General features: G+C 50.6%; 1 protein-coding gene across 2 annotated transcripts in view; it reads left to right on the top strand.

Moving 5' to 3' along the window:
* Positions 1 to 22,468, top strand: part of CLUH (clustered mitochondria homolog) — a 32,757-nt gene extending 10,289 nt beyond the window's left edge. For both annotated transcript variants that reach the window (XM_053995465.1, XM_053995466.1), the window contains exons 2-26: positions 899 to 1,095; positions 2,628 to 2,799; positions 2,961 to 3,104; positions 3,316 to 3,443; positions 4,077 to 4,231; positions 5,039 to 5,164; positions 6,032 to 6,179; positions 6,920 to 7,012; positions 7,177 to 7,871; positions 8,411 to 8,628; positions 9,171 to 9,275; positions 10,059 to 10,159; positions 11,564 to 11,716; positions 12,321 to 12,383; positions 13,065 to 13,309; positions 14,095 to 14,179; positions 14,668 to 14,821; positions 15,103 to 15,242; positions 15,353 to 15,433; positions 16,021 to 16,146; positions 16,647 to 16,768; positions 18,012 to 18,105; positions 18,883 to 19,017; positions 20,006 to 20,079; positions 20,611 to 22,468. In XM_053995465.1, coding sequence (XP_053851440.1) covers positions 899 to 1,095; positions 2,628 to 2,799; positions 2,961 to 3,104; positions 3,316 to 3,443; positions 4,077 to 4,231; positions 5,039 to 5,164; positions 6,032 to 6,179; positions 6,920 to 7,012; positions 7,177 to 7,871; positions 8,411 to 8,628; positions 9,171 to 9,275; positions 10,059 to 10,159; positions 11,564 to 11,716; positions 12,321 to 12,383; positions 13,065 to 13,309; positions 14,095 to 14,179; positions 14,668 to 14,821; positions 15,103 to 15,242; positions 15,353 to 15,433; positions 16,021 to 16,146; positions 16,647 to 16,768; positions 18,012 to 18,105; positions 18,883 to 19,017; positions 20,006 to 20,079; positions 20,611 to 20,779 — 3,923 coding nt within the window. In that variant the 3' untranslated portion in view covers positions 20,780 to 22,468. The remainder of the gene's footprint in view (positions 1 to 898; positions 1,096 to 2,627; positions 2,800 to 2,960; positions 3,105 to 3,315; positions 3,444 to 4,076; positions 4,232 to 5,038; positions 5,165 to 6,031; positions 6,180 to 6,919; positions 7,013 to 7,176; positions 7,872 to 8,410; positions 8,629 to 9,170; positions 9,276 to 10,058; positions 10,160 to 11,563; positions 11,717 to 12,320; positions 12,384 to 13,064; positions 13,310 to 14,094; positions 14,180 to 14,667; positions 14,822 to 15,102; positions 15,243 to 15,352; positions 15,434 to 16,020; positions 16,147 to 16,646; positions 16,769 to 18,011; positions 18,106 to 18,882; positions 19,018 to 20,005; positions 20,080 to 20,610) is intronic.

The raw sequence follows: 22,468 nt of genomic DNA, 5'->3' as shown, positions 1-22,468 counted from the left end.
CCCGGGCGTGCGGGGTGGGGTGGTGCCCTTGGGGCACCGGCCTGGCACGCTGGGGGCAAGGGGTACTCTGCCATCTCCCAGAGTTGCTATCAGCAGCTCTTTCCACTCTTCCAACTTCTCCTGGCAGCCCCTTAGTCCTCTTTATTGTGGTCCCCAGCCTGGTTCAGAGGATGTAGGCTCCTCTAGGAGACTGGCAGCTTGCTAGATCTTATCAGCTCTCTGACGCTATCCAGCTCATTGGAAAAGAAAACAAACCATTGCAGAGCTGTGAGGTGGGTGCAGAGAGCTCCCCAGCCCTGTGACACATCTGTCTAAACGAGCACTTAAAATGTCGTCACCATTTTCTTAAATAAAAGTGCTTAGGCAAAGCCTCACCCTGGCACCATGGGATCTCTGCAAAGTATTTTGGAAATGCCGAGGGTGGCCAAATGTGGGCAGGGCCGTGGGAGCTGCTGTGTGCCTGTGGAGTAACCGGGCTGCCACGTGAGTGCAGCGGTGCCCGCTGGCCTCCCTCTCCCTCTGCTCTGTAACGTGTTGGTGCAGAGGTTACAGCTGCCTCCAGGCCGCAAAGCACCACACACCCTTTTTTTTTTTTAATTAAGAGGCTTCTTAAGACAGCTCAGTGTGATGTACACTGACCCATCCTTCCTGCTCTCCTTCCCTCCCCTCTCTGCACATGGTTTGTGGAAGATGCAAACACCGCAGGCAAGCGAGAGCACCTTAATTATGTTGTGAGGAAAGGGAGGGAAGGGCCTGGCACACCTCTGTCTAGTGAACAGCAAGTGCAGAATAAAACCCTGCCTTTTAGCCCCTGATTAGCTCAGGCTTTGCAGTGTCCGAGCCAGTCTCTGCAGCCCAGTGGAGAGGACCTTGTCTGAACCCCTCTCTTCTTGCCCAGAGCACCCATCTGGCGTGGCACTGATGAATGGCAGCGGCCCGCATGACAGCCTCAAGGGCGAGAAGGATGCCAAGCAGAACGGCCATGAGGAGGCTGACCCGGGAGAAGACGGGAACGACCAGGAGGTCATCGTCATACAGGATACGGGATTTACTGTCAAGATCTGTGCACCAGGGATAGAGCCCTTTTCCCTGCAGGTACCTGCCCTCGCCAGCTGGGGAAGGGAACAGAGGTGGTGGGGAGCATTTGAGCTGGACCCTTTCAGCCAGGCAGGCAGGGAAGGAGACGGTGCCTGGGAAAGGCCCCTGTTAACCCTCACAGTCTGGACAGGACCTTCAGGCTGCTCGCAGCTCCCTGACCTGTCTGTCTTCTGACCAGGACTCAGTGGGGAAGGAGGCAGCAAAGGATGGAGGGTGCAGGAGACTGCCTGGCCAGTGCCTTGGGAGAAATGAAGGAAGAAGGGACGTGAGCAAGAGGCTGCCTAGCCCAGGCCTGCCTGGGCATTGCAAGGACAGGGAGAGTGTTTCGTTCTGGATCCCAGGTGTGGAGCAAGGGGAAGGAGAACTCACTGCGGTGTAGCTCTTTGTCCATCACAGAGGGGCTTGGCTATGGAGCTGAGCACAGGGAAAATGGCCTTCCCACTTCTGGGCTGTTTTAAAGAAGTGTTGTGAAAACGTGATTTCTGGGCCTGAATGAGGAAAGGAAAATCCCTTGCTTGCTCAGCAGTTAGGACATGATGCTGCTTCAGGCCAGCCTGGGTTTGGTACAGTGACAGGTGCTAACACAGCTCAGGGAGCTCAAGCACCGGCCTGAAGAGCAAGGGAACGATGCAGTCTCCACTTCCCTCTGCATGGAGAGCTCTGCCTCATGTCATGAGGACAGTGATGTACTGCCAGGTCAGGATGGGCTCTGATGGGCCTGGTTCATAGTCCCATTTAGCTTGATAAGTCACCAAAAACTATCTGAATGAAGTATCTCTTAGTTTTGGGGAGAGGCATCTGGAATCTAAACCCAGTGGGAAGTTCTTATCTCCCCAAGACTGGCAGAGAGTGCGGCAAAATCCCATCCCCTGTGGAAATAGCTGCATCTCAGACTGGCTTTTTGTCTCCTTTAAATCCCCCTGGCTGTTAGTTTTAATAGGCTAATAATAGCAGGTCGTGTTGTTTACAGCAGCTTATGTAAACTACCCGAGTCCTCTGGGTTTTCCAGCAGTGTCAGGGGTGCTGGAGCAGAGCAGGGAGGTGGGGGAGCAGCCCCGGTGCTCAGGGCAGCTCTGGCCTCCCCTGAGCCGTGTGGAGGTGTGGCACTGGCACAGACACACCACGCGTGGGGAGGAAGAACTGGGCTGTTTTCCATGTGCAGCATTCAAGGTCTCACCACCAGTGTGGTGTGAGTGGATAAGGGAAGAACCCCGCTTCCCCCCCACCTTCTGTTCCTTGCTGCCCTCTGTCACCTCTGTCCCACGCCAAGTGCTTGGTGCAGTGCCTGGCTGTTACATCTCTGGGTGCCAAGCCCGTGGGGTGGAACTGAGGTGGTTGACCCTGCCAGAGGTGACAGTGCCCTCCCAGCAGGAGCAGAAGTGATCTTCCTGGGAAGGGAGGTACAGTCTGCCTTTCCAAGCCTGGAGAGAGAGGTCGGAGAGGTTTTTGTTATTGCAGCTGAGGGGCAAAGTTTGGCAAGAGCATGTGGGAGGGTAAACAATAATTGTCTGGGTTCTTACCTTCTAAAGGTTTCTCCTCAAGAGATGGTGCAAGAAATCCATCAAGTTTTGATGGACCGGGAGGATACCTGCCATCGGACCTGCTTCTCCCTGCAGCTGGATGGCAACGTCCTGGATAACTTTGCTGAGCTGAAGACGATTGAAGGACTGCAGGAGGGCTCGCTGCTGAAAGTGGTGGAAGGCAAGTTCCTTCAGACTGGGGAGGGAATGAGTGAGGGTGTTCTTAGGGAGCGATTTTGGCCACCTGTCAGCTCTTTCCTGTGGTTCCATTTTGAGACCTGTGTGCCAAAGGAGTCAGCAACTGTCTAATTCCAGTTTCTTCCCTCACTTTTTGGTCGTCAGAGCCATACACAGTGCGAGAAGCCAGGATACACGTGCGCCACATCCGGGACCTTCTGAAGAGTCTTGACCCATCAGATGCTTTCAATGGTGTGGACTGTAACTCATTGTCCTTCCTGAGTGTCTTCACTGAAGGAGACCTGGGAGGTATGGGTCAAAAAGACTTCTCTGGTGTGGTCAGTTGTTCCCTTCCCTGACTCCTTGCTTAGTTAAACACACAGTAACAATCAGCTGTCCTGTGTCAGAGTGCAGCAGTGCAGAGAATAACTGGAGTACTTCTGCATCCCTCTTTGAACGATGACTGGGGGAGGGAATGCTGCACTTCTCAGAACTGACTTTGTGTCTCTCTCTGTTCTAGACAGTGGAAAACGGAAGAAGAAAGGTACTGAAATGGAACAAATTGACTGCACCCCTCCTGAACATATCCTGCCAGGTAGCAAAGAGAGGCCCCTGTGTGCCCTTCAGCCCCAGAACAGAGACTGGAAGGTAGAGTTCTCCTGTGTCATTGAAACAGCTGCTGGCACATTCCTCACAGCAAACTGGTGGTCAGGGATTGAAAGCTGAGCTGAAGTGGACTTTGGGATTTGCTCTGCTTGGTGCTTAACAAGTGCTGGGATAGCACTGCTTAGCCAAAAGAATAAAGTCCAGGAGCTGGTGTGCAAAACACTGGACATGGAGTCTGGACATCTGCAGAGTGTGGAAGGGTCAGGCTTGCTGGGCTGGGTGGAAGAGAAGGGAAAGCAGCATTCCTCTGCAAAGTCCTGGAGACAGGATCTGCAGGTCACTACAGATTGCCCTTAGCTTTCCCATGCCCTCCCACTCGGATTCTGTTTAGAAGCTGCCATTTGAAAACAAGTACAGCAAGAAATCCATACCCTGTGCAGCCCAAAGGCCCAGGGTGTCTGTTTTCACCCATGTCTCACGGTGTGAAAGGCAAACTGGTGGACTGCAGAGGGCTCAGGAAGCTGTGCTCTGGAGACCAGGTGCGTTTGTAAGCTCTGTTTCTGGAACCGAGCAAGGGCAGCAGGTGAAAGGGATCTGGCGTGTACATTGAGTGACTCTAACTCAAAGAAATTAGTTCCTGCTGACAGGAGTTGCTTCTGTTGTGCTCTCCTGTAGCCTTTGCAGTGCCTAAAGGTTTTGACGATGAGTGGCTGGAACCCTCCACCCGGTAACCGCAAGATGCACGGGGATCTCATGTATTTGTACGTCATCACGGTGGAGGATCGGCACGTCAGCATCACTGCCTCCACTCGGGGATTCTACTTGAATCAGTGAGTAACTGAGATTCTGCCTGTCCTGCCCTGCAGCAGCCAACTGGAAAACAACTCGAAAACAAACAGTTGCAGCTCTTTTTGTTTTTTCCTGTGGCAGGAACAGCCTATTTTAATTCGCCGCTCACATGGGTTTGTGGGAGTTGCTATACTGGATTGGGCTGTTCAGTTATGCCTGGTACCACTTCTCCACAGTGGCTAAATGCCTGGTGCTTTAGGGAAAGTTTAAACATCCCATAATGTCATCAGCTATTTAGAGCATTTTGAGTTGGGAGGAAATTCCTTCCTGACTATTGCAACTATCACATTTTGCCCTGAAGCAAAAGCACAGCCTGTCAGAACTGCCTGAGCTGGGTGCAGATTTGACTACAAATAATTTCTTTTTTTGCTTTTTTTAATGGTAACTGTGAGAAGCTGTTGTGTCTATGCCTGTTGGAGCAGCTATGCTGAGGGGGTTCTCTGTTAAGCAAAGGCACCTTTGGTGTGTTTGGGAAGTTCTGTGAAATCAGTCATTCCCAGCTATAAAAATAGAAGGCTCTCTAGATCCTGGGGATGGCTGAAAGAGTTCTAAATTAAAAAACCATCAGGGCCAGGTACAGGGTCACACTGGCTGTTTCATGCGGGGAGACGGGGTAAGGTCCTTGCTGCCCATCTGCCTCTTGGCCCCATGGTCTCTCTCCCACAGGCAGGGGCACATGTGTGCGTGTATGAAGAGCTCTCAGTCATGTTCCATGTTCCTGGGGTGTGGAAAGTCTCAGGTATGACAATGGCTTTTGACTGTTTCTTTCTTTTTTTTTTCTCTTGCAGGTCTACTGCATACAACTTCAATCCCAAACCTGCGAACCCCAGTTTTCTCAGTCATTCCTTGGTGGAACTACTCAACCAGATCAGCCCTACCTTCAAAAAAAACTTCTCTGCTCTGCAGAAGAAACGGTAGCAGTGCTTCTTCCTCTCTAGTTCCTTGGGCAGCCAGTGTAAAGTTGGGGAGGCTGAGCTCATTCTGGGGAGCTGGATGCCACTGGTGCAGCAGGGATTGCAATGTCTGCTTCTCTGAGCTCGTGTAGTGCTGGGCGGTTGGGACACGTGAGTGGAAGCTGCAAGGACCACAGAGCACCCGAGTGAACGACGGGGCAGCACCCTGAGGATCTCCCTGATCCACAAAAGAGACTGCAGCATAAGTATCATTGAAAGTAACACAAGAGGGCTTTGTGTAGGCTTACAGTGGCGAGAGGTTGGTTATTTTAAACATGTCTGTGCATGTTAATATTCTGTAATTTCCTCTAGCTCCTATAATAATAACACAACAATGAGGCATTGTTTGATTCTCCCGTCCTTGCTGCAGGAACCATTTGTTCTGCTCCAGGACAGTGGGTCCTGTGCAAAAGCCTGTCATTCTTCAGAGTCACTTAATGAACTGCCTCGGCTCAGCAGGGAGTGGATTGATAGGCACATTGTGTGGCTTTTGGGAGCTCTGCTCCTGCTTCATTAAGGAGATGAAAGTGACATTAGACGAGGGCTGAAATTAGCAGCAGCCTCCAGCCACCACTGTGACTATCTGGCCATTTAAAAATTGCTGTACTGTGTTGCTTCTTGGGCCAGAAGTAGCTACAGATGAGCCCCCAGCCCCTGCAGAGAGCAGACAGATTACACGAGAACCCTTCAGCAGTGCCTGGGTTTCCACTGTGCGCCGCTGTTACATCGTGACCTGTAGAGACCAGTGTGAAAGCACAGGGAAAATTCTCTTGGAATAGAAAGGATTCTTCCTTTATAAATGTCTAATTGTTATTTCTCCCAAACTAGGGTTCAGAGACACCCCTTTGAGAGGATAGCCACTCCTTTCCAAGTGTACAGCTGGACGGCTCCGCAAGCAGAGCACGCCATGGACTGTGTCCGGGCAGAGGATGCCTACACCTCCAGACTGGGCTATGAGGAGCACATACCTGGACAGGTACTGGGCTTGCTCTGCCCGATGACACGGGCAAGAGTTTTGCTGCCGGCTGTGCCGAGAACAAGTTAACTTCCAAAAAGTAACCTCTGTTATTTGTGGGAGTGTTTTGGTCATCAAAGGAAAGCTTGCAGGAGTCCTTGTTCTTCACGGGGCTCTTGACTGCAGGGGCTGTGCTGCTCAGGCTGCAGCTCCATGAGCACAGAAGTGACTGAGAGGAGCAGCTTCTGTGTTTATAAATTCCATGTGTTTATAAATTCTGTGTTTATAAATTCCATGTCCCTTCTCTGAAGAGTGCCACTGCACAGGAGGCAGAACACTCCCTCGTGCCAGTCAGGCCTGGAATGGCTCTTGTGTCTCTGAGCAGACTGCTCCAAATGCTTCAGCTGCAGCTTTCTAGCACCAAGTGGTGCAGGGCAGCAATGGCCAGCCGTGGGCAGCACATGCCTGCAGTGTGCCCACAGCACTGGCTAATGACACCTGCCCCGTGCTGCCCCTTTAGTGCCCCTGCACGGGCTGGGCTGATGCAAGATCTGTCCCAAACTGCTGTTGGATGAAGTCCACTCTTGAGGTGTGTTCATTCCTGCTGCTAAGTCACTTCCTCTGAGCTCTTCAGCAGCCTGAATTCTTGCCCCTTCCTCTCCCTTCTCTCCCAAAATGCCTTGTGAAGCAGGAATGCTGCCTTGCCAGCCCCTTCCCACACGATGCATTGCATCCCACAAGGCTTTCCCTCCCCCTTTCAGACCAGAGACTGGAATGAAGAGCTGCAGACCACACGGGAGCTGCCACGCAAGAACCTGCCTGAGAGGCTGCTGAGAGAACGAGCCATTTTCAAGGTAACTTTGGGATATGCAGGCAGCTCCACTCACAGCAGTGCAAGCCAGTGATCTGCCTGCCTGCTGAAAGGCTATTGGGAGGAGGGGAGCAAAGGAGAAATTTGCAGGGAGCTTTGAGAGCGTGGGGGCCCGTCCTGACCCCGCTTTCTCTCATGTGCCTCCAGGTTCACAGTGACTTCACTGCAGCAGCAACACGAGGTGCTATGGCTGTCATTGATGGCAATGTCATGGCCATCAACCCCAGCGAGGAGACCAAGATGCAGATGTTCATCTGGAACAACATTTTCTTCAGCCTGGGCTTTGACGTCCGTGACCACTACAAGGACTTTGGTGGAGACGTTGCTGCTTATGTGGCTCCTACCAATGATCTCAATGGCGTGAGGACCTACAACGCTGTGGATGTGGAAGGGCTGTACACGCTGGGGACTGTCGTGGTGGATTACAGAGGTTACAGGGTGACAGCCCAGTCTATTATTCCTGGCATCTTGGAGCGGGAGCAGGAACAGAGTGTCATCTATGGGTCAATAGACTTTGGCAAGACAGTTGTGTCACACCCCAAGTACCTGGAGCTGCTGGAGAAGACCAGCAGGCCGCTGAAGATCCAGAAGCACAAAGTTCTCAACGACAAGAATGAGGAGGTGGAGCTGTGCTCCTCAGTAGAGTGCAAAGGCATTATTGGCAATGATGGGCGTCACTACATCCTGGACCTGCTACGCACTTTCCCTCCAGATCTAAACTTCCTGCCTGTTGAAGGGGAGGAGATGCCAGAGGAATGTAAGAAAATGGGGTTCCCCAAGCAGCACAGACACAAGCTTTGCTGTCTCCGTCAAGAGCTTGTTGATGCCTTTGTAGAACACAGGTGAGCAGCGCTCCCCTCTTCCTCCACCTGCAGCTGGTCAGGTCATGGTTCAAGTCAGGACCTTGCTGCACTGTCCTGGGAACATCCCAGCAGAGCTCCCAGGAGTGAGCAGCTAACTGCCCTATTGCTTGGCTGTGTAAATGCAGTTACAGGAACTTAATTAACAAGAGGTGGGAACAGTAGGGATTTGGACAGGGAGCCAGGGAAAGAGATGGTTTGTGTTTTAGTCTCCAGATCTACTGTTGTTGATTCCTGCCAAACATTTAGAAGTTCCTCTTTCCCTGCAGGTGTCCTTTCCACTTGATGGCTAGGGAATGGGAAGGATTTATGCTTCTTTTTAAGGCTTTCCCAATGTCCTGAAATGTTTGTTTCTAGAGGCTGGAAAAAACCCTGTGGGCACTGCTGTAGGCGTGTTTGTGGTGGGATGTGTGGCTCACTTGGTGCTGGCGAGGTAGGGGAGCTCAGGGAGCGGGACAGGTTCCAGATGTGTGGTGCTCTGGGATTCTGCTGTGCTGAATTGCCCTTTCCCTTTGCTGCAGGTATCTCTTATTCATGAAGCTGGCTGCGCTGCAGCTGATGCAGCAGAAAGCCAACAAGCAGGAGAGCTCAGCTGCGCTGGAAAATGGTGCCTGTGCAGAGAATGGCGCTGCAGACAGCGAGAGGCCTGAGTCAGAGGATGGGAAAATAGACGACAGCGTGACTGGGCTTGATCAGGTGAAGGAGCTCGCTGAGACCATCGCGTCTGATGATGGAACAGGTATTTCATCCTCAGCACCAGCTCCCTGGTGGGCTGGCACTGGTGGGAGCTGCGCCAGGCTGGGGGTGGTTGGGCTGATTGATGGTGGTTAAACAGCACAAGCACTGGCTGCCTGTCAGTGTTGCCTGGCCTCTTTGTTAGAGCTGATGAACGTCTCGCCCCTGGGGGCAGGTGTCTGAACCCAGCAAGGCCACCAGCCCCTCAAGTCTTCCCTGGGAGCAAGAGCCCAGCCAGGCTGGCCTGGGGAGGGCTGGGGCCAGGCAGGAGGCCAGCAGTGCATGGGCACCTTTGGGAACCCCAGGCTTGGATTTCTGAGAGCACGTGCTTGGAAGTGGGGACATCCATGGGGGTTTTGGGTCATCTTACGTGCTCTTATTCAGACTTTGCAGCCATTCTCCTTTACAATTGACTGTTTTTATAATGGATTTCTTCAGAATGTGCCATCATTGCTCTTTTTAGTAACAAAACTTAATTTAATAGCTAGGTCTGTCATTTCCTGAACTCCACATTCATTTTTTATTCTGTTTTTCTTCCTGCTCCAGTGGATCCCAAAAGCAGAGAAGTGATTCGGAATGCTTGCAAGGCTGTAGGCTCCATTAGTGACACATCATTTGATATTCGGTTTAACCCAGATATTTTCTCACCAGGTATGTGTACCAGAGCTGGGACCAGCCCTTCAGAGGGTAGCTGTGTCCAGCCAGCTGCACACAAACACTGTGCTGTAGCCAAGACTGTTGCTGGCTTTTGTTTGGCTGGGCAGGGTGCAGGGCTCTGTGTGAAGCACGCAGATGCAGAGGAGGGGAAGCAGCAAAGGATTGCAGTGCTGGAGCTGCCAAGTGCAGGCGGGGAGCATCTCCCACCCCTGGGGGAGGGCTGTGCTGCCAAGAATCCTCCTGTGATTCTCCAGCATCCCAGCCATGAGACCACGTGAAAAGAAGCAGAGGGAAGAAAAAAATCAAATTTGATCCTCACGTAGTAGTTTACACAAAAAATAACACTTGTAGTTGAACGACTGATGTTGGGACCTCAGTGAGGGGCTGGGTTTGTTTTAGTAGCATTTCAGTGAGTAGTCACAGTGCCCTTTCACATGCACACATCAGGCACAGGCATCACACATGAATTTCCATTACTTGGAGCCATATTTTTTATTGGGAAATTGAGACTCTCCCAGAGTTTCTAGGGGTGAATACTGGGGCAGTGTGCAGGAGAATGGCCAAACCATCGAGTTTGAACAGCCCAGCCACTGCCTGAACACAGCAGCCAATGCTCTTCCCATCAAAACATTTATAGTTTGAGAAGTTTTGAAGCATCTTTAATTCCAGGGAGACAATTACTCTTCACTTTTTACCTGCTCTTACTATGTACTTTGTGGGGAGGGCTTGTTGCTGTGAGTTGCTGTGGTTGATGTGTTTTCTCTTTTCCTCTCCCAGGTGTTCGCTTCCCGGAGTCCAGCAAAGAGGAGGTGCAGGACCAGAAGCAGCTGCTGAAGGATGCTGCTGCCTTCCTGCTGTCGTGCCAGATCCCAGGCTTGGTAAGGAGCCCAGAGCCAGTGTGATGCTGCCCTCAGAGCTTGGCTGCTCTCAGCAAGCCGTGGCCCTGGTGACCTCTGGGACAGCAGCTTTGCCTGAGCAGCTGCAGGCTCTGGCACTGTGGGGGAGCACAGGGAACAGCATGAGCATTGCGTGCAAGGCACGAGGGGTTTTCCTTTTCCCATCTTACATCATGGCACAATTTTCTCACCTCAGTCCAACAAAAATTTTTTGGCACTGGTAATTAAAGCTATTGCTAAGAGTTTGGGACAATAGAGACCACATAAGCCATCCTCCCTAGCCCTGGGCATCCTTCACAGCTTATTGTTTTAGCTGACCCTGGCTGTGACTCAGTCGGTGACTAATAATTTGAAGTGAACTGGGAAATTGTTTTTACTAATAGCAGTCATTAAAAACTCCTTCAGTAAGTCTTAAGCATTTTGGATGTTACCCATGCACCTGGCCACATAAGAAATCCCAGTTTCTCCTTTCCTGGGATGCTTGCTGAGTTGATGGCTAATGCAGCTGTCAGAGCAGGCACTGGGACTGGCAGGGGAGAACTCATGAGCTCCACTCCAGGAGGTCCAGGAGTTGTTGGTCTTGTGTGAGGAGAGGGTTTTCCTTGTTGGAAAGTTTCTTCTGAACTCTAAATCCAGAAATTCTGTAGTCAGCACAGCCTTCAGAACCAGCTATTCAGTCTTTAAACAAAAAATGAGGTGAGTGAGCCAGAAAAGGGCTCGGTGATTGTTGATTACAAGGTAGTTGATACTCCAGTGTATAAACCCAAAACACTGCACAGGCCTGTGTGAGGGCAGGTTGCAGACCAGCTGCTGTAGCAGGTAGTCCTGTGCATATCAGAGAGGAGCTGGTGTTACTCCATGACACGAATTAAACAACTGTTTATCAGCACAGCTGCAGCAGAACTTAACATGCGAGTGCCATCTGTCCTTATCAGCTATGTGTGCACAGCTCCACGTACTCTTTTAATTGGAAATGGCAATTAGTTAGTGACTGTGAGGCCCTTAAAGAAGGGTCAGCTTGCTACTTGCACAGGTAGGAGTTGTTTTCCCTCTGAGAGAGTGTAGTGCTGCTCTTTCCCTGCTGAGACACAGGAGTGAAACTGGCCCCAGTGGCAAGGACCTGGCCCAGACTGGGCTGGCTACTGCAGGTGTCCCCCCTGCCTGTGTTACCATGGTGGTCCCTGGTGTTACAGCAGGTGTTACCCACCAAAAGAGTCTTTTCTGGGACCAGTGCCTGCTTTCAGGGCAACCCTCAGCCCGGTAACAAAGTGTCTGCAGTGGCATTGGGGAACGCCTGTCCTGCCTCCTGGTGCGGGAGTTTTTTAAAATGGAAGTTCTTTCCTTCATGGGTGTCCTCGGTGACCAAAGTCTGCACATACCCTGCAGGTCAAGGACTGCCTGGATCACACGGTGCTCCCGATGGATGGGGCGACCTTGGCTGAGGCCATGCACCAGAGGGGCATCAACATGCGTTACCTGGGCAAAGTGATCAACTTCATCACCAAGACCCCCGGCCATGCACAGCTGGATCACATCTTTGTAAGCATCAGGCTTAACATCAGACAGTTCAAACCACTCTGGCATCATTTGTCCCAAGGAGATTCCCACTTGGCCAGTTGTTCTCTCTGTGTAAAAATAAACAGCTTCAAAAATGGGAGGAGGGAGGAGGACCTGTAAGTGGTGGCTGGAGAGGTTTTTTTTCCAAATCCTTAATGGGTTTCATAATGTTAGGAACTGTATCTTTTGGGGTAGAGAATTGCTTCGGGGATTCCCAAATCTAATAGTGAGTAACACAGTTGGATTTTCAGCCATGCATTTTTAAGCGTCTAAGACACATCTGGGCTTTGGATCAAACTCTGAAGTGTTGTGAGTGTGGCTGCCCAGGAGCAGGCAGGGGCTGGGCTGTGGCAGCCCCTGAAGCACTGCTGGAGCTGTGCTGAGCTGCACCCGTGGCTTGTGGGCACAGAGGTGCCAGGGGCTCCTCACTGGCTCCTGGAGGGCTGTCAAATGCTCTTGCAGTTCTGTGCTGCAGGGAGAATAGTGTATCTTCTGCAGATCTTGCTAAAAGACCACTTCAAAAGCCCAGTGTATTTTTCCATATTCTTGCCAATGCACTCAGTCTGTTCTTTGTTCCTTTGGGTAGAAAATTGGAATCAGTGAATTGATCACTCGATCAGCCAAACACATCTTCAAGACGTACCTCCAGGTATGACCTGCAATCTGACCTCTTGCCTAGTATGTCCTCCCTAATGACTTTTTTCCACAAACAGAGCTGTTTGGGGTTCTCCTCTCATTAGGCAGTTCCTGGGGGTTGCATGGCAACGAGAAGTACAAGCTCATTAGCACTGAAATAGGTACAGGCCTGTATGTAAGGGAAAACAAGTTCCCACTTGAAGAAAGCTTTCTCAGAGAGCAATCATTCATGCTTTTCCTCCCCAGATCCTCACTCATTATGTTGGAGGCTTTTAAAAGTGAAATCACAGCTTATTTTCCTTGTAATACTTTTTCCTCTTAAACAGTGTTGCTTTTGCCCTTCTAAGAAGCCTTTTTAATTGGCTCAACACTACACATCCTTGTATGTGTTCACACACAGCCTTAGCAATACACTGGCTTGGTTCCAGTGCCAAAATCTTCTTTGCACTGTCTGCTTTCTCTGTCCCAGGTAGCAGCCCAAAATGTGTAGGCCTACATTACATTTCTGTGTGTAGGCATAGACTTAATCCTGCATCGACGTAACTGTGCTAGTGCCACTTGCACCCTGCCTTCCTGTCCCTCCCGTGGAAGATGCCCCTGTTTGTGTAGGCCTGGGTGTGTGTGAGGCTCGGGCTTGGAGCAGTGCTGTGGGATGGCAGGTGTCTCTCCTGACTGACTCTGTGTCTCACTGTAGGGTGTGGAACTGTCAGGTTTATCCGCCGCCATCAGCCACTTCCTCAATTGTTTCCTGAGCTCCTTCCCAAATCCCATTGCCCATCTTCCAGCTGATGAGCTGGTCTCCAAGAAGAAGAATAAGAAAAGGAAAAACAGGAACCTTGGCAATGCTGATAACACTGCATGGGCAAGCATGACCCCTCAGGAGCTATGGAAGAATATTTGTTCAGAAGCAAAGAACTATTTTGATTTCAGTCTTGAATGGTAAGTGGAGCAGGTGACCCTGGCTTGTCCCTGGATTCACCAAACTTCTGTAGCTCTTGGTCATTAACAGGACCTCCCTTTTTTATTTGTTTTCTGTTTGAATAAAATTTGTACTGTTGAGGGACTTACACTGATCTTTAATGGAAAGAAATTGGGCAAAGAGTAGGAAGGGGGAAGTGAAATTTTGAATCAGATGAAACCTATGATGCAAAGGCAGCCATGAAAAGCAGAGGAGGAAGGGAAACCTTTCCTAAGGGAACAGAAGGGATCAGAAAGTGAGAAGCAGAAGTAGTATAGTCAGAAGATTGTTGTCTGTATCAACAGTGATTCAGGCTGAAGGGAGCTTCTGTTCCAGAAAAAGGACAACTGCTCCTGTACGTGAGCAGAGATGGGGAATAAGGAAAGAGCACATTGTGAATGCTAAACTGGAAGCACCAATGAAGTGGCCCAAGAGAAAAGCCATGGCTAGTTGGATAAACCAACTTTTGGCAGGTGGACAGTGATCATCCCCTCGTGTCAGGGACTGCTCGCTCCTCACCAGGAGCTGAAGGTACTCAGCCCAAACGCTGCAGCGGGCTTTGAGAACACACATAGGATTTCTGCAAAAGCACTGCTGTGCTCTGTAGGCTTTCACAGACAGACCATGGGCAAAGTCTGCAGTGTTAGTCCTTGGTTTGGGTTAGCACCTGGCTGTACAGGGACCCGTGCCTCAGGTACCCACAATAGAGCAATGGCCTTGAGCAGAAACTCCCCTGAGAGCTGAAGCTTCTGTGTACTTTCTGCAGTGAGAATGCTGACCAAGCAGCTGAAGTGTATAATCTACAGAAAATCACCCTGCTCCGTGAAATCTCCCTCAAAACTGGAGTCCAGGTAAGATCCACATCCTCCCTCCCTTGCCATCATGTTCTTATTGAGGAACATGAAGAGTAGGTGCAGTGTGTTTTGCAGGCACAGCACAAGCCCCAAAAGGTCTTTGTGGTGTTCATGTTGGAATACAGGTCCCAGCTCTGAGAAGGAGATTTCTAATCCAGTTCTCACTTAGGGTAAACTTGCTGGCATGTCCCTTGGAAGAACAGCTAGCCTCAGTACAATTGCACTGCCTTCTCGCTCCTCTGTGGGCTGTAGGACAACAACTGGATGAGCTCTCCTGTCACGGGTTCAGTGTTGCCACCACGGTGCCATTTTGCCATGTACAGGTGGTGGTGCACACCAACATCTGACCACCTTGGAGAGTTCTGTCCTAGGTCGTGGTACAGGAGATGTTTGACTGTGAATCCACATTCAGAATTTTGCCCCTTTTCTTGCCAAGTGCCTATGGAAATGGTAACTGTGCCCTCCACTCTCTTTGGTCCCTCCAGATCCTGCTGAAGGAGTACAACTTCGACAACAGGCACAAGCCCACTTTCACAGAAGAGGATATTCTTAACATCTTCCCTGTAGTGAAGCATGTAAACCCCAAAGCCTCCGATGCTTTCCACTTCTTCCAGAGCGGGCAAGCAAAAGTTCAGCAAGGTACAGACCCCACGTGCCTCTGCCTCTCAGAATGACCACTGATAATGGGAAGAGCAGGGTATGTGGGGCATGGCCACCAGGACACCCCTGCCAGCCACGGTTTGGTGGAGAATCCTGGTGTCCAAGGCCATCTGGAACACTCCTGCTATAACCAGCAATGAGCAAGGATGGGTCAGGGCAGTGACCTGTGTCTGTGTATCCCACTGTTGGTCTCACTTCCTGTCTCCAGCAGTGTTAGAGGTTATTTTATATATATCTATATGGATATACCTTCTTTTCAGGTTTCTTGAAGGAGGGCTGTGAGCTCATCAATGAAGCCTTAAACCTGTTCAACAATGTGTATGGTGCTATGCATGTAGAAATCTGTGCCTGCCTGAGGCTGCTAGCTCGGCTCAACTATATCATGGGAGATTACTCAGAGGTAAGCAGGGGCTCTGAGGGGATCTCCTCAGTGCTCTCATTCCTTCCCCATGCTTGCTCAAGCTCCCAGCGTGGTGTGACTTGCCCTGGGTTCTGTTCTGTTCTGTTCAGGCCTTAAGCAATCAGCAGAAAGCGGTGCTAATGAGCGAGAGGGTCCTGGGCATCGAGCACCCCAACACCATCCAAGAATATGTGAGTATGGGGAGCTGGGGGAGCAGCAGCACCTCAGGGGTCTGGCTGCAGCCTGAGAGCCTTAGTTCATGTCTGCAGCTGGAAAACAATTGCATTTTCCTCTCTTCTGCAGCTTTCTTTCCAGAATTCTCTACTTCATCATGTTTTAAGATGCTGTAAAGTGAAAAGCTGAGTGTGTCCTGCATGCTGACTATTTGTCCTGCTTAACCTAGGTTTCTAGTGTTTGTCTGCTGCATCTTTATTTAGATATATTCTCCCTGCTTTGGCCCTGGGCTTCTGTCAAAAACAAAAAGAGGAAAGAATCCCCCCCCCAAACATAGACGAGATATGACATGCATATGCAAGTCAGGTTGGAAATATTCTGCGAGGTGTACTAAGAGAAACTGAAATGAAACAGCTTCCTCAGTGCTGTGTCCTCAGGGGCACCTCAGTGGGACTGTGCATCACCCAGCAGACTGGACATTTCAAAGTGACTGAAGTCCTTCAACCAGTGAGGAAGACTTCTTATTCATGTGCAGCTAAGGAAAGGAGTGGAAAGGTGAGATTAGTTTCCTTACATTAATGTTGGGTCCCTTCTCTTGTCCTAGATGCACCTGGCTCTGTACTGCTTTGCAAACAGCCAACTCTCGACAGCACTGAACCTGCTGTACCGTGCACGCTACCTCATGCTGTTGGTATTTGGGGAGGATCACCCAGAAATGGCACTCTTAGATGTAAGTCATTTGTTTAAGAGTCTCCAAGTTCCTAATCTCTGAGAAACCTCTTGGCCTTTAAGATGCCCACATGATGGCTGTTAAAAACAAATGTTTAGGCAGTGCTTTTCCTCCCTGGGTTGTTACTGGTTGTTCCCATCAGACAAAGGGAAAAAGGAGTTTGACCCTTTAGCTGGGAGGGTCAGCCTCTGTGCTGAGCTCTGCACTGGGATACTGTAGACGGTTTTGAGCAACTGTAATCCTTAGGAAAACTCCTTTGTTTATTATGTTCTTGTTGCACTGGCATAAACTGGAGAGTTTGTTGCCTCCCTTGTGCCTGGATTGTTTGGGCCAAGCTCCCATGGGGGACAGTGGTCCCTGTCACGTGTTACTGCTGCAGGGACTGGCCAGGGGTTGCAGCCTTCCTGGCAGTGACCCACCTGTGGGGTCCTGCTGTTCACAGAGCAGGAGCTGTAGTGTCAATGTGTCCTTCCCAATGCCTGCTTGGCTTCTCTGTACAGAACAACATTGGCCTGGTGCTCCATGGGGTCATGGAGTATGACCTGTCCCTGCGGTTCCTGGAGAACGCCTTGGCCATCAGCTCCAAGTATCACGGCTCCAAGTCTTTGAAGGTTGCACTGAGGTGAGGCAGGGTGGGGTGCTGGGCTGGGTCACTGCTGTCAGAGCGAGCACAGTCACCGAGCACTCACATGGGAGGGTCTGGGCTTGAGAACTGATACTCAGTCTTGTCCCAGAGCCGAGGTCATGGTGCAGTATCCAAGTTCGTTATTTCAAAAGATAAGGATCCGTTGTTCTTAAGGTTAATTGGGGGATCTGCTGTGATGCTGCTTGCTCAAAAAATCTGTCAAGATAAAGCTGGTCCCTGTGGACTCTCAATAGAAAAATGTATGTGGGAAGTAAAGGTTGGAGAGCCTGTAAGGGAATTACACTGGGAGACAGGGACAGTATGTTGAATGCTCATGTTTAATTGTTCCAGCCCTCAGGGAGAGATCTTTGAGAATCATTTAATATGCTTTTGTCTTTTCCCATAAAGTTTTGTATTTGAATAAAAACCCTGAGTGGCTTCTGTGTTTTCCCAAGGGAGCTGGGACTGGTGACACCTGTAGGATCTGCTCCCAGTGCCCACTGCTGCAGTGCTGGGTGCCCTCTGTCCTTCAGTGCAGAACTGGTTCTGTCAGCCAGGCATGGCCCACTCCCAGTTCTTGCTGTCACATTGCAGCCATCTGTTCTCCATCAGGCTGCAAATCAACCTGATTAAACACCTGCAAGAGCCTCCCTTGTTTTCCAGTGGCTGACGAATGTGCAGGCTCCAGAGAGTCTTCAGCTGTCCCTCAGTGGCACTGGGATGCTTGGAGAGGCCCATCTCCTCCCACAGAGAAACACTGCCAAACCCAGCAATTTATTTTTCATTCCAGAAGCACCAAGGCCAACAGTCCAAGCCAAGTCAGCTCTCCCAGCTGGTGAGAGCCCAAGGGACTCGGGCCTGGCTCTGCCTGAGGGCTGAGGGCTGCAGCCTTCCTCTCCAGTTAATAAATCCAGCCCCAAGGCATTCCCATGGATGTGCCTCTCCCTTCGGTTCACTGTTGTGGCCTTCAGCTTTCCTGGATGCAGGACAAAAGATGCCCAGCTCAGTCTTTACCTCTGCAGGTCACTTCTCAGCATTCCAGCTAAAATCCAACCTAATTAGTGTAGTATTTGAACCCTCAGCTGGGCTGAGGAGAAGGAACTCCCAGGGAGCTGCATTCAGTCTCCTTTGACACTCGTGTTAAGACTTTCAGCCCCGACACTGATGGCACAGTCACGCTCGCTGCAGCACAAAATGTTTCTTCTTCAGAGAAGTGACTCAGCCCTTTTCCTTCCCTCAGCCACCACTTGGTTGCCCGAGTGTACGAGAGCAAAGCAGAGTTCCGGTCGGCTCTGCAGCATGAGAAGGAAGGCTACACCATCTACAAGAATCAGGTGATGAGTGGCCCCACTGTGCACTTGTGAGCCATTGCTGCAGGGCCAGAATTGAGCAGTTCCACTGCAAACCAGTGCCCAGCCTGGGCCCTGGGGAGGCCTTTCCTACAAACAGCTCTGAGCAGATGCCAGGGAGTCCTTTAAGGGCCAGGGCAAAATTGCTGCCCTGTGCAGTAACTACCCACTGCTATGCCAGGAGTCTTTGCTCAGCTTCCTGCAAATGTGTCCATGTCTGGACAAGCACTTGTGTTGGGGCATAGCCCCACGTTCTGGTGGGGCTTGGAAAAAACTGGTCTCTTCTTCCCATGTTTTGTGTCACTAGTCTTTAAATACCAGCTCCAAACTGGTTTGGTAGTGAGCTCTCAGCCTGGCTGCTGCTCAGTGAAACTCCTGCCCAGCCCGGGGCTGTCTGAGCACGTCTGCGGCTGCACGGGGTGACTCAGCTGAGCTGGCTGAGGGCACAGCCCAGTGTGGGGAATGCTGGAATACTGGTCCAGGTGGGGGGAATGCTGGGATGCTGCTCCTGGAAGAAGAGCCCAGTGCAGGGAATGCTGCTCACCCAGCAAATACGCTCCCACTTGATGAAAATGTGAAATGTTGATAAGAAGGTTCCCAGAGGAACTGTTTTACTGGTTTTTGAATGCCAAGGCAGGTAGAATCCACTTTGCTGAGTTCCTGTAGGGATGCTGAGCTGGCAGCACCCAGGTGTGTTCCCTGGGTTGGGTCCTGCTCTCACGTGTGATGCTGAACCTTTTCTTTTTTCCCGTTTCCCATCAGCTTGGTGAACACCATGAAAAGACCAAAGAGAGCTCCGAGTACTTGAAATACCTGACGCAGCAAGCGGTCGCTCTGCAGCGCACAATGAACGAGATCTACAAGAACGGCTCCAATGCCAACATCATGCCACTGAAGGTAACCCGGGGCACTGGGGAGCGTGCTGTGCCAGCAGCAAGTTGTGTCCAGCTGCTCCTGAGGGACACGGACTGTCAGGAGCGGGTAGAGGTTGTCCCTTCCCAGGCAGAAGCCCTTGCTAGGGCAGTGGCTCAGACACAGAGTGCTGTCACCCGTGTGGATGGAGCCTGGGGAACCAGCGGGGTACAGAGACAGCTCCTGGGGTGAGAGCCTGGCACACCTGCACACAACCCTGCCCTGCTGCTGACTCACTGCCAGGCAGCAGGTTGCTCAACCCAGAAATACTTCAGTTTCCTCATCCTCAAAAATGCTGTCATCTTTTACCAGATGCTTTGTTCTCCTTCCAGGGATGTTGTGGTTGGGGAGGCTGGGCAGGGAGCGCAGAGGGGCTGTCTTACCTTACATGGAGCAGCAATGACTGGCCCTCCTGGGCCAAACCCAGCTGCTCCTGCCTGCCTCCACACCTGGCAGAGTACCCGGCCTGAGCCATGGGCACTCTCCCTGCCAGGCTGTACTCCAGCAGATTGGGAAAGAAGGTTCCAGCTGCAGGGAGGACAGAGTGGGACAGTGCTCTGTGTGTGGGTGTTCTTCTCCTGTGGAGAACTGACAACAGAGGAGTTCATGGCAATGAAGGGAGAACAAGGACCTTGAATCAAATAAAAGTCCAGGGAATTGTGGCCAGTGAAGAGGCTCAAACCCATAACAACAGCACTAAAGGGTTTACCCTTGTTAAAATACTTAAAGGAGGGTAGAAAACCCAACACATTTTGGAACTGGCACCGTGATGTATTTAACTGAAGTCCTGCAGGGTTCAGCAGGAGCTCCCTGCAGGAACTGGTGGGAAGCTCTAGATGGTGCTTTACAGCTTAGCATATACAGAGGTAGATAATGTAAATGATGCCATTTTCTCAACCGTTGGTAAAGGGACGTGCTTAGCACTTCAGAGTCCTCTCTAGGTTGCTAAAACTTCTTTTCCCTTGTGATGTAGTTCACAGCTCCCAGTATGGCCAGTGTCCTGGAGCAGCTGAACATTATCAATGGAATTCTCTTCATTCCACTAAGGTACAGTAATTCTTCTGGGTTATGCCTTTAGAAACCAAGTCTGTATTGTCTTAGTTCACAAGAGAGTAGAAACCAGCTCCCCAGGATTTGTTTGTTTTAGCCAAGATCCCAATCAGCAGGACTATTAGATTTTTTTTTTTTTTTAATTATTATGAACTGTCCTTTATACTTCTAGTTGAAAATATGATGGGAATGATGGTGGAAATAGATGACCTGAGCCAAGACTGTTGTTCTAAGGCTGCAAATAATCATTGGTGGTAAAAATGCAGCATCAGCAACTGGAGGCTGCCTGGCCATCAGAGAGATGAACCCCTTGCTCTGCCCCAGCCCCACTGAGGGAGCAGATCCTCTTTGGTGCCTCTTTGCTCAAACCCAGCCAGCAAACTGGGTCCTGGCTGTGCTCAGGCATGGCTGAGCTGTGGGGGAGGGAGGTGCAAGCAGTGTTCCCCCATTGAACATGACCTTGTCCTGGTGCTTCACCATTCCCACAGCCAGTCTAATGTCTGCTCCCCTTCCTGCTTTCCCCTTCAGCCAAAAAGACTTGGAGAACCTTAAAGCTGAGGTGCAGCGACGCCAGCAGCTCCAGGAAAGCATGAAAAGTGGGGAACAGCTGGAAGCAGAGGACAAAGCTGTGGAGGAGAAAGAGGCTGAGCCGAGCATGCCTTCCGCTGCCATCCCCTTAACACAGAGCTCTGCTTAACGTGTACCTCGCTTTAAAAAAAAAAAAAAAAAAGTTTAAACCACCCTTTTCTGAATCTGGCCCAGGGCCTTAGCTGCCCTCGGAGCAGCTCCTCCTTTTTGACAATGTTATTGCACTGGTACAATTAATACACAATGCAAAGAACTAATCTGAGCAATGTAATCTGTCTGCCCAAGCTTGTGTCTGCCACGCGAGGGAAGTGGCCGGAGGCAGCACAGACCCGTCCTGGCCGTGTGTGTGTCCGTGTCGTGTGTGTGCGCAGCAGTTATTTCTACTTTGTACATATGAATTCCAAATGAACTCTCTGGAGGAATGTAACATTTCTCAGGTCATTTTTATGTTGACTAAGGACACTGCTTTGCTAAACCAGTAAAGAACCAGCCCCATCACTGCTCCACGTTCTTGTAAAACGTGGATTCCAAGCCAAAAGATTGATTTTCCCCCCAGTCACTATTCAAGCTTGGGCTGAGAACAGCCATATTTGTCACTGAGATGACTGTGACATGTGGAAGTGGGGGATGTACAGCATTTTCTACATCAGGATATAGCCATGGGATCCCTTAAAACATTTTTTTTCTATGTTTGGTTGGCAGTTTGGCAATTCAGTGGGGTTTTGTAACATTCACATTCTAATTTTCAAGGTAAAGAGATAGATATATATATATATAGATATATATATATATATAGATATATTATATTCACTGTTCCACCTCTGCCTCTGCTTGCAGTTGAGTAACTTGGGATACTGTATCCAAAGAGTGAGGGCTTGATCTTTAAAAAAGCGCACAAACTTCCATTGCAGTGGAAACCCCAGTGCCTCAGTAAGGTGGGAATGCAGCAAATGAGGGCTGAGCTAAGGGGAGTGAGGAGGGAATCACAGCCCTATTTAAGGGCAGGGGAGAGGGGAGGAAAACTCAGAAATAGAGGCCTGGTGTCATTTGCAACAGGAGCTGTTGACACAGAGCTGAGGGCCCTGAACCTGATGGAATCACAACCAGAAAGTACCAGGTTTTGGGGAAGGGGTTTAAATAAAAACTGAAGTTCCTCCAGTACTGAAACCTCTGGCAAATACCTTTGTCTCTGGCATTCTTGCACACTGGTTTTGGGACTGGAGCTGGGAGCTGCCATTGCTGGCAATGGACGGTACTGAATGGCGAGTGCCACTAAAGAAATCCTCCTGTCCCCTCCCCTCCCACACACAGCCCGTGGGGTTGTCACTGTCCTCCAGCAGGTAAGATGTGGCTGCTGCAGGCCCTGGGATGCCGACAGAGTTGAATGTCCTGTTTCCCAAGCAGATCAAGCTGTAGAAGGGTGGGCTGGCCGCAGCCCCGCGCTGCCGGCGCCCAGCCTCTCCCTCCCTCGCGTTGTCTGTCCTGGATCGTGCCCCGTGCTAATCCACGCTGCTTTTACTGACCCTTGGAGCCAAGTGCTGTCCCTGTTCTCTGTACCCTCGGTTTCCTGTCTGACCCTACAGGTATTTGTAACTCGGGGCTGGGCAGGGGGGAAGGAGGGAGCAGCCTCTGAGGTGTTGGAGGCAACAAAGCAGTCTTCACTGCAAATGAACTTGCTCCTATTAGAAAAATTCTGAATTTCCTGGAAAGCAATCAATAAATGACTACAGTGCATCTTTCCTACAAGATTTTTCTTTTACTAGTGTCTTACAGTCCATTAAAAGCTTTTTAAACTCTT

This window comes from Vidua macroura, chromosome 20 (genome assembly GCF_024509145.1).
Source record: "Vidua macroura isolate BioBank_ID:100142 chromosome 20, ASM2450914v1, whole genome shotgun sequence".
Classification (NCBI taxonomy): domain Eukaryota; kingdom Metazoa; phylum Chordata; class Aves; order Passeriformes; family Viduidae; genus Vidua; species Vidua macroura.
This window is presented reverse-complemented; position numbering and strand designations above follow the sequence as displayed.